The following is a 10,568-nucleotide window of genomic DNA, read 5'->3' as shown; positions in this document are numbered from 1 at the left end:
CTGTAGAAAGGGTGTGAACACATTGAAGCGAGTACAGAAGAAGTTTACAAGAATGATTTCAGGATTGAGAAAGTTCAATTATGGGGATAGATTGCAGAGGTTTGGTCTGTTCTCTATAGAAAGCCATAGAAACCCTACAGTGCAGAATGAGACCATTTGGCCCATCACCTATCCAATTTACCTAACAAAAGACGACTTGTTGGAACTCACGGAATAGGAGCAGGGGTAGCCCACATGGCCTGTCGACTGTTCAACAACATCATGGTCGATCTTGTGTTTCAACTTCTCTTTCCTGCCCGCTCTCCACACCCCTTGATTCCAAAGAGACCAAAACGTTGACTCTCTCTCCCAGCCCTAAACATAGTCAATGATGGAGCATCCACAATTCACTGCGGGAGCGAGGTCAACTCTCAGAGGCTGGCTGGAATTTTCCAAGTCCCCTGAGACATCAGGCGTAGCTGCTTGGAGATGGCCCCCAACGGCAGACTGAGGGTTGAAGGGGATGGGGGCAGTGCTCCAGGCAGGCTTAGTGGCCCTTCTTATCCTGCTAGCTTCAGCACCTTCAATCCCCTTCAGGGAGTGGCTCCCAACACAAGAGCAGCCAAGCTGCTAAGACAATAAATTGGAGAGAGAATGTGCCTCCATCCTGAGGTTCTGTCTCTCTTTCACTTACCTGAAAGGACATCGTTAAAGAACATAATGAGAACTAGCTTTGGCAGAACCTGCAACAAACTATACCCTGACTTGAGCTTGCTAATTATTTTTGCTGAAAAGATCGTGGGTTTCTCGATACTATTTAAGACCATGATGTCATTCACACAAAATACTTGTCTCAGAACAGTGCAATAAACAACGAGCAACCCTGAGTTATTGGAGATCTTGTGGCTCAGTGGGCCGCAACCCTGCTCAGAAGCTACGGAAAGGGGTACGTTAGGGAGGATAGAGCAAGGAAATTGAGATGGAGCTTTCTGAATTTTGAGCTGGTCAGACTGTAGCTTCATTACCAGTGGCAAGATAGCACAGTGGGTAGCACTGTTGCTTCATAGCTCCAGTGTCCCAGGTTGAATTCCCGGTTTGGGTCACTGTCTGTGCGGAGTCTCCACGTTCTCCGCGTGTCTGTGTGGGTTTCCTCCGGGTGCTCCGGTTCCCTCCCACAAGCCCCAAAAGACGTGCTGTTGGGTAATTCGGACATTGTGAATTCTCCCTCAGTGTACCCGAACAGGCACCGGGATGTGGCGACTGGGGGCTTTTCACAGTAACTTCATTGCAGTGTTAATGTTAGCCTACTTGTGACAATAAAGATTATTATTATTAATTATTACTATCACAAATAACATTTAGGGAAATACATGAGGAGGTCTTGTGACGCAGTGGGTAGCATCCCTGTCTCTGAGCCAGATGCTCCGGGTTCGAGTCCCAGCCCAGGACTTGATGGCCAAGGAAGGCGTGTTCATAACGTGGCCAAACCGGTTGAATGTGTCAATTTGCAAATCCTTCCAAAAACGCCGATGGCTGCCAGTAAGAGCGTGAGAGACTCCTTGTCCGCTACATACAATGTAGATTGGCGGCCCTCAAGCAATAAGCCCCTGGCGACAAACTGGTGAGCTGTTACAGGAATTACCAGCTATGGAACAGATGAAAATTTGCCTGAGTGCACAATGAGGTGCGGGGAGGAGAATTGGAAACCCGCGTTATATTGCTAGTTGCACCGCAATGTCTTGTTGTCCACAGGTGGAAAGCTCTGATTGATGGATCACAGATGTTTAATGTTTTCCAGCTGTGGGCCTGCATTCTATTAGTGATGAGAGATAGGTTTATTTAGTCCCCATGGGGCCCAATGGATAATCTGCCCACATTTGAATTTGGCGTCACACAAAGTGTTGTGATGTGGGGTTTACACCAAACTTAAAATAAATTAATTGAGCTTTGAGGTTGAAATACCCTCAATTACGACTCAGGAGAGAAGATTGGTAATTCAAAGGCTTTAATTACCAGAGAACCGGACAGCTTCCGAGAAGTGTGCTCACAGCACGCTGCCCAGTGAGCATCACCTTATATACAGTTTCCTGGGGGCGGAGCCAGAGGTGGAGTCCCCCAGGGTTCCAAGCCCGGTCTTAAAGGGCCAATGTATTAAAGGCAAGGTACAGTTACAGCAGTTATACCGATACCATTCATCACAGAGGTCAACCAATGTGAGGATACCTGCCACACCTCTCACCTCTCACCTTCAGTGTTTTTGGCTGTTAGATTGCCAAACTGACTGCCCAATTATACTGCTACCATTGCGTCTTGATGCAACCCTAAATCTGTTCTATCAAAGTAATATTAAAGTGACATCCTGTGAGACAGTTCCTTCCAGACGGGATGTAGCTCGGATTAGCATAACACGCACATTGATGAGCTTCAGGTATTCTACTGTTGCATTCTTCTATTTAATACAAACACACCAAACATACAACAAGGATTGGTAAAACAGTAATGTGGGGGCGGCACGGTGGTGCAGTGGTTATCACTACTGTCTCACAGTGCTGAGGACCCTGCCCCGGGTCACTGTTTGTGTGGAATTCGTACGTTCTCCCCGTGTCTGCGTGGGTCTCGCCCCCACAACCCAAAGATGCGCGGGGTAGGTGAATTGGCCAAGCTAAATTGCCTCTTAATTGGAAAAAAAAGAATTGGGTACTCTGAATTTATTTTTAAAAAACAGTCATGTGGGTAAGACTGTAGACAGGTAATGGTAACTGGGAAACCCTGTAGACACGCCTGACCCATGGGGTTGCTGCTTCACTCTGTCCACAGAGTCTACATCATATCCTGTCTTGTTGTGGGTACTGATGGACAGCAGTTTAAGATAAGCTCACTTAAAGGAACATGTGCGTCACATCACAACACTTTGTGAGGATTGGTCAACATTGAGTTAGCCGAGAGTCACAAGTTGCAAGTTTCTGAGTCAGCCTCCTGTCAAATATCAAGGCTGATACTCCAGTGCAGTACTGAGAGGGTGCCGCATGGCTTGAAGTGTCATATTTCAGATAAGACGTTAAACTGCCACCTCGGGTGGATGCTTTGCTTCCAAGAGGAGTGGGTGAGTTTTTCCTGGTGTCCCTGGGCAACATTTACCCCTCAATCAACACCACAAAGATGGATTATTAAAGTCGCGATCACGTTGCTGCTCCTGGAAATTTGCTGAGTGCAAATTGGCTGCTGCGTTTCTTACACGACAACAGGAACCACACTTCAAAAAGTACTTCATTGATTGTTAAGCACTTTGAGACAGGCATTGGTCATGAAAATCATTTTTTTTTTTTTTAAATTTAGATTAGCCAATTATTTTTTCCAATTAAGGGGCAATTTAGCGTGGCCAATCCACCTACTCTGCACATTTTTGGGTTGTGGGGGCGAAACCCACGCAGACACGGGGAGAACGTGCAAACTCCACACGGACAGTGACCCAGAGCCGGGATCGAACCTGGGACCTCAGCGCCGTGAGGCGGTTGTGCTAACCACTAGGCCACCGTGCTGCCCTGGTCATGAAAATCATGATATCAATGCGAGTCTTTCTTAATAAATTTCTTCCCACATTTGTAAATGAATGGTGTAATATTTCACACAAAGACACTGCACAAAATGGCTGTATGGCTTATTGCAACTTGCTCCAGATTTTAATAGTTGATTTAAATGCATATTTATTCCTCGGCTGATAGTTTATAATTCCTGTCATTAATTAACTCATGAATATTCAATAAGGTTCAGTCAACATCAGAGTCAAAAGTCTCTTCCAGGCAGTCAATGGGCATGAAAACCGAGTTAAATTGTACCCTCCCAATATTACTTGAGACAGAGAGGGGAAATAAGATAGAAAGCACCAGTTAGTTGAATTTCTTTGAATGAGATCCTCGTTATTGCGGGATCTCGCCTGTAGGAAGTATACAAGTGACCACAGCAAACATGTGACAGATCACTGGAGAGTGATTCCCTCTTCTGGCCCAAACTCTCCCCTTCACCTTAAGCAAGTCTTTATTGTTTGCAAGTACATCTAGCTTTCCCATAAATGACTCTACACCAGTCACCTCGGCCACTCCGTGTGGCAGCGAGTTCCGCATTCTAACCACTCTCTGAATCAACCCTGACTGACCCTAATCTCACTCAATGCGGGGCTTGCTCAGCTGCAGCCCAGGGAACAGCTAACACAGCACAGGCTGCGGGAATCGAAGTGGTGTCCTTTTATCTATGTTGGACAATATTTTATTATGGTTTAGCACAGTGGGCTAAAGAGCTGGCTTGGAATGCAGAACAAGGCCAGCAGCGCGGGTTCAATTCCCGTACCGGCCTCCCCGAACAGGCGCCGGAATGTGGCGACTAGGGGCTTTTCACAGTAACTTCATTGAAGCCTACTTGTGACAATAAGCGATTATCATGTCGCCATTGAAAAATGTATCAGAAGCCAGACTTTGGGGTAAAGCACCCCTATGTCTGTTGGACAAAACATTAAAAAAGGCAAAACTCTGTACGGAAGCTCCGGGCAGAATGTGGAACAAGTAGATTCATAAATGGACACACAGATTTATGAATGGCTTCAGACCAGAGAGTAATTATAGACTTGAGGACCAGATTTATGAGAGTGAACAATGCGTTTGGCGTCAGCATTGCTAATTTTATTTTATATTTTTGTTTGTTCCTGGGATGTGGGCGTTGCTGGCTAGGCCAGCACTGGTTGCCCTTAAGAAATAACTAAGGAACTAAATTTGTACTTTGCTTCTCATAGACTGCCTTCACAAAGGGGCTAGGGGCTGTTTAGCACAGGGCTAAATCGCTGGCTTTGAAAGCAGACCAAGCAGGCCAGCAGCACGGTTTGATTCCCGTAACAGCCTCCCCGAACAGGCGCCGGAATGTGGCGACTAGGGGCTTTTCACAGTAACTTCATTTGAAGCCTACTTGTGACAATAAGCGATTTTCATTTTTCATTTCAGAAGGTGGTGGTGAGTCGCTTTCTTGAACCGCTGGTGGCCTGACGTGCAGGTACCCCCACAGTGCGGTTAGGGATTTTGACCCCCCCCCCCCCCCAGAGACCAAGATCTAATTCCAAATCAGGATGGTGTGTTTCTTGGAGGTGGTGTTCCCATGTCTCTTCTACTCTTGTCCTTCCTCCTAGATGGTACGGGGTGGTGGTTCTGGAGGGTGCTGTTGAAAGAGGCTTGGTGAGTTGCTGAAGTGCATCTTGTAGACATCATACACTATTTGCAACGTGCGCCAGATGTCGAGGGAGTGAATATTTAAGGTGGAGGATGGGGTGCCTATCAAGTTCACATCAGGAAATAAAAAACGATACAGAAGCAGAAACATATAGGAAAGATCACCCATGTTTAATGACATCAGCAAACATCTATTTCTCATGAAATGCAACACATGTAAACAGACAAACTCCAGAGGCAGTGTCATTCATGGGAAAGCAAGCCAAGAATAATATGGAACAATACTACTTCAGCATTTACAAGTAGACTACTCCTTGCACAAATGCCCTTGCATGCCTGTAATGTTGGCCTGAACAGGTAACATTCACTCAATGTCAAAAATTAACATCCTTCTCTGGCGATTATATATTTTTCTAAGACATGAGCAAATTCTTGTAGCTTGTCCACCTGCCCCATGATATGTGGGGTCAGTTGGAATTCAAGCCTGGTGCTACTTTGTTTATTATATATTAACCGTAACATCTCTGATTCACCCGACAGGATTTGCAAAAGCCACAAGAGAATCAATCTACGCTTTTCAAAATCCTGACCAAATAGAAATTACATTGAATCACGAGGCTGAAGGACATTAAAAGAAAGCAAGATACAGACCCTGTTTAATTATTCCTGAAGCACGATGTTAATAGTTCATTGCAGACATTACTTTCAATAGCCCATATCCAATGTTGTTTTCATAATACAATAAATGGTGCCTCTGTTAAAACAGCACACAAATGGAATATGGTACCAAGACCGTTAGGTAGAAATTGCATTTGTTCTATTAACTGCACCTATTCAAACACTTGATGTGTTCGTGCCAAACTGCTCTCTGCTCCATTTTAGCATTCTGAGCCGATATGTATTGTAAAAAGGTGCAAAGTAGAACCTGGTAAACGTGCGCAAAGTATTGGTACGCAAGCATCGCCAATCACAGTTGCTATCTAATTGTCTAAATAATATTGTATAGCATAATGTCCGAGTCAGATTGGACCTCTTCTCAAGGGGCCAGCCACTATGAATGGAGGGCACCAGTGTGCATTGGCTTGCCAAATTCTTTCCTTGGTTCATCCAAATCTATTTAATTGTTTTCCAGAGAACACCAAACTCTAGAGGCACCACAGCAAAGCCACCTGCAAGTGGCAAAAGCACAGTTTAACATTTTAGGTAAAGTCCCTTTGTCTGAGTCAAGGTCCCGAGGCAGAGTCAGGTTGAAATGCTAACCCATCCTCGGACTCTCCCTTCCGTCAAAAAGTTAACGGTTCAAGTACCACTCTAGACACTTTAGCACAAACATCTAGGCTGACACCTCAGTGCAGTGCTGAAGGAGTGCTATAGTATCAGAGCTGTTGATGTGGTGTACATGGACTTTCAGAAGGTATTTGATACAATGCCACACAACAGGCTTATGAGAAAAACTGTAGTTCATGGAATAAAAGGGACAGTAGCAACGTGGATACAAAATTGATTGAAAAATAGGAAGCAGAGAGTAATGGTCAATTGATATCTGACAGGCTGGAGGAAGGTTTATAGAGGTGTTCCCCAGGGGTCAGCATTGGGACCCTTGCTTTTCCTGATACATATTACTGATCTAGATCTTGATGTGCAGAGGACCATTTCAAAGTTTGTGGATGACACAATACTTGGAAGCATTGTAAATTGTGACGAGGACAGTGTAAAACTTCAAACAAACATAGACAAGTTGGTGGAGTGGGCAGATAGGTGGCAGATGAAGTTCAATGAGGATAGGTGGGGGCTACTCGGTTATGGGGATAGGGTGGCAGCATGGGTTAAGTTGGGTGCTCTTTCCAAGGGCTGGTGCAGACTCGATGGGCCGAATGGACTCCTTCTGCACTGTAAATTCTATGATGTGTGAGGTGAAGCATTTTGGTGGGAGGAACATGGAGAGACAATATGAAATAAGGGTAAAAGTTTCAAAGGGCTGTAGGGGCAGAGGGACCTATATATGTGCAAAGATCATTGAAGGTGGCAGGACAGATGGAGAGAGCAGTTAATGAATTCTGAGCTTTATACATCGAGTAAAGAGCAAGGCTATGCTGAACTTATACAAGACACTAGTTTGACCTCATCTGGAGTACTGAGTACACCATACTTCTGGGCACCATACAAAAAGGACATGAACACATTGGGGAGACTGCATAAGAGATTCACAAGAATGTTTCCAGGGATCAGAAACTTCAGTTATTAGGATAGATTGGATAGGTTAGATCTGTTATTTATCGAAAGCCATAGAAACCCTATAGTGCAGAAGGAGATCATTCAGCCCATCAACCTGCACCGGCCCTACGAAGAGCACCCTACCTCGGCCCACTCCCCCATCATATCCCCACCTAACCTGCATGTATGTGGTCACTAAGAGACAATTTGTCAATTCACCTAACCTGCACATCTTTGGACTGTGGGAGGAAACCCACAGAGACAGGGGGAGAGTGTGCAAACTCCATACAGATAGTCACCCAAGGCCAGAATCAAACCTGGGTCCCTGGCGCTGTCAGGCAACAGTGCCAACCACTGTGCCACTCTTCACTCCTGGACAGACATGATGTGGAGATGCCCACATCACCAGCTTTCGGAGCACAGCTCCTTCCTCAGGTGAATGAAGAGGTAGGTTCCAGAAACATATATATATAGACAAAGTCAAAGATGTAAGACGATACTTTGAATGCATGCATTTTCAGATAATTACAGGGATTACCCCTCTCTCTGGATCTGTAAACACTTAATTACCTGCAAATGCTCGCATTCAAAGTATCATGGGCACCACAGTTGAACACAACATGCAACAAATGTCTCTCTGGGTCCAGCAGCCCTAAGGCTGCAATAGTCAACCAGTGCCGTGGCTAAGGTCAACCAACTCAGCACATTTTAGGGAATTTACCTGGGGGGGATCTTTGACTCCATGTGATAAATTATGCCAGGTGGAAATGGAACCTCCACTATCCACACTCCAACTATCTGCCTTCCTGATTATTGGGGAAATATCATGTAAGGTGAAAAATTTGAGAAGCCTTCCTCGCCAATCCACTCTGGCCAATCATTAATAAACCTCATAAATAGCAAAAGATTAAATAAAGGATGGTCACTTTTATTCATTACTGAGCTTAGCGTATTTCTGCAGCAGATTGGTACGGCCAAACTCAGGTTAACCAACCATCACCAAATTCCCATTGCCCACCGGGTGAATCCTTTCCATTGTGATGGATAGTGAAGGTTCCGGTGGGGTGTGTGAAACCTGTACACTGCACCGGAGGAAGACCCACATTGTTGACCATCGTTACCACATCACTGGAAGTTTTCTTTGTAGAACTTGAAGCCAAAATGCTCACATTGGGCCTTGATTGTTTTGGCCAGGACTGGGGAACCACAGAAGAAAACATGGACCTTCCCCTTCTTTTCTTCAGCAATTTTTTGGAAAACCTGTAAGATAAAAACACAACTCGTCAAAATTATTTGCTCAAATTCCACTTGCGACTGTGGAAGTTACTGGATACTTGACTTGCAAGGATATCCCTCTGACCGTGAATGGATACTTTTTCTTTTGCTCAGGAACCTTGGCGCTATTCTGCTTCCAAAACGGTTCCTTCCCCCAAATTCTCTGCTCCGCCCTGAACAATGTTTCTCGGTGGTGCGCTGTTTAACGGTGGGGGAATTCTCCACTCGCGCCACTGTCAATGAGAATTTCCATTGAAGCCACCACACTCCATAGGGAAAACTGCGGGGTGGGGGGGGGGGGGGGGAGGTGCACTACTGGCGGGATCGGAGAATCCCACTGCCAGCAATAATGGTTACCCAGACAGTCTGCTTAAATTATCCCCCCCCCCGCTAAATCTGCTTTCCTAAACACCAATAATACACCTCCTCCAAAAGAACATCCCATAGGTTTTAATGCTATGAGCCCAATCCACCAAATAATTACCATACCAGACCTGTAGTTTTTTGGGTGGATCGTGTAGTTTAGAGTCAAACTTATGGGGGTAGAATTTTAAGGATGGCGAGCGATTGTCACGCACTATCCTGAGAGTTGGCTCCGAACACGCAGTCGCCGTCTCCCAAACTCACACTGCAATTTACCACCCACTGGAACGTTGATTGGCAGTGAAAGGGTCTTCCCTTCATCCTCGGTGGAAGCCCCAAACAGATTGGCCAACAGCACTTTAACCCCGCCCAGCTACAGTGCTACAGTGGCTACAAGTGGTACTGCAGCAATCTGCCTGGGTCTAAGTTCCGAAACCTTTGAAAAGGTAAGTCCTGGGGGCGGGGGCAGAGGGGCTGAAGGATAGGGGACGTCCTGGAGGGTGAGACAGGGAGGGTGCGATCACGGTGTCACGGCGAGGGGGGGTGCTGCCGGGAGGGGGCCATGGAGCTCCAACATCCGGGGTGAGGGGAGAATGCCCCCACTCTGAGGGGGCCTAAAAGTGACACACACCCCACTCCTCCTTCCTGCTCCAGATGGGGATAAGTGTTAATGTCACTTTCCCATCCCACCCTAAAAGTTGAGGCTGGGTGGGATAAGGCACTTAAGTGGTCATTAAGTGGCCACTGACGGGCTTTAATAAATACTGGGGGGGAGGGGGGGTTTCCTGCCTGATGCCCTGCCCTCCAAAGGGCAAAATTGTGTCTGGATTTAGGGGGTGTGGGTTCCCAGGGGGGATCACCTCCGTTCAATTTTACACTGCCTCTGCCTCAGAACCCGACTTGGGATCAGCGACTGATTCCGCCCATGGAGCGTGACACAGATAGACCTCTTGTGCTCTCTTTCTTTACACAACAACCTGATTCTGTGGAGGAGCCCTGCTTTGCAACTGGATGTGGCTATGATCGAAGTCACTGGACTGCCGATCTCCACCTTGCTTAAAGTATCTGATCACCCTGCGGCGAGGAGAATGTGCATCTCATATGTCCTCAGTGCATAAATCCCGACCTTTTCCTTTTTCTCATCCAATTTTTTACTTTTAATTTCACTCCAACTTCCTAACATTACAATGCTCACAGATTTTGGGTGCGAATTAACCTTAAAAAAAAACCTGTGAACGATTTTGGGCGCGTTTAGTGGACTGTTCCTTGCCGGCTGCCGCACTAAGCAACATCTCGCTATTGAACGTACTTTGGACGCCCCGGGGAGTTTCTCTCCACACTGAGCCTGCTGGTGGGTCCAGAACCCGAGAACCTGCAGGAACCCCACGCAGACACACGGGGAAGAATGTGCAACCTCCACACGGACAGTCATCCGCTGATGGAATCGAACACGATTCTCTGGCGCTGTGAGGCAACAGTGATAACCACGGTGCCGCCTACAAATGCCCCCTCTCTTTTCTACGCACT

General features: G+C 46.4%; 1 protein-coding gene across 1 annotated transcript in view; it reads right to left on the bottom strand.

The window, feature by feature from the left end:
* Positions 1-8,013: 8,013 nt before the first annotated feature.
* nox5 (NADPH oxidase, EF-hand calcium binding domain 5) overlaps positions 8,014-10,568 on the bottom strand; it is a 107,906-nt gene continuing 105,351 nt past the window's right edge. Inside the window, exon 18 of the mRNA XM_038813555.1 lies at positions 8,014-8,663. Within this exon, the coding sequence (XP_038669483.1) occupies positions 8,529-8,663 (135 nt within the window). The 3' untranslated portion in view covers positions 8,014-8,528. The remainder of the gene's footprint in view (positions 8,664-10,568) is intronic.

This window comes from Scyliorhinus canicula, chromosome 12 (genome assembly GCF_902713615.1).
Source record: "Scyliorhinus canicula chromosome 12, sScyCan1.1, whole genome shotgun sequence".
In the NCBI taxonomy this organism is placed as follows: Eukaryota; Metazoa; Chordata; class Chondrichthyes; order Carcharhiniformes; family Scyliorhinidae; genus Scyliorhinus; species Scyliorhinus canicula.
This window is presented reverse-complemented; position numbering and strand designations above follow the sequence as displayed.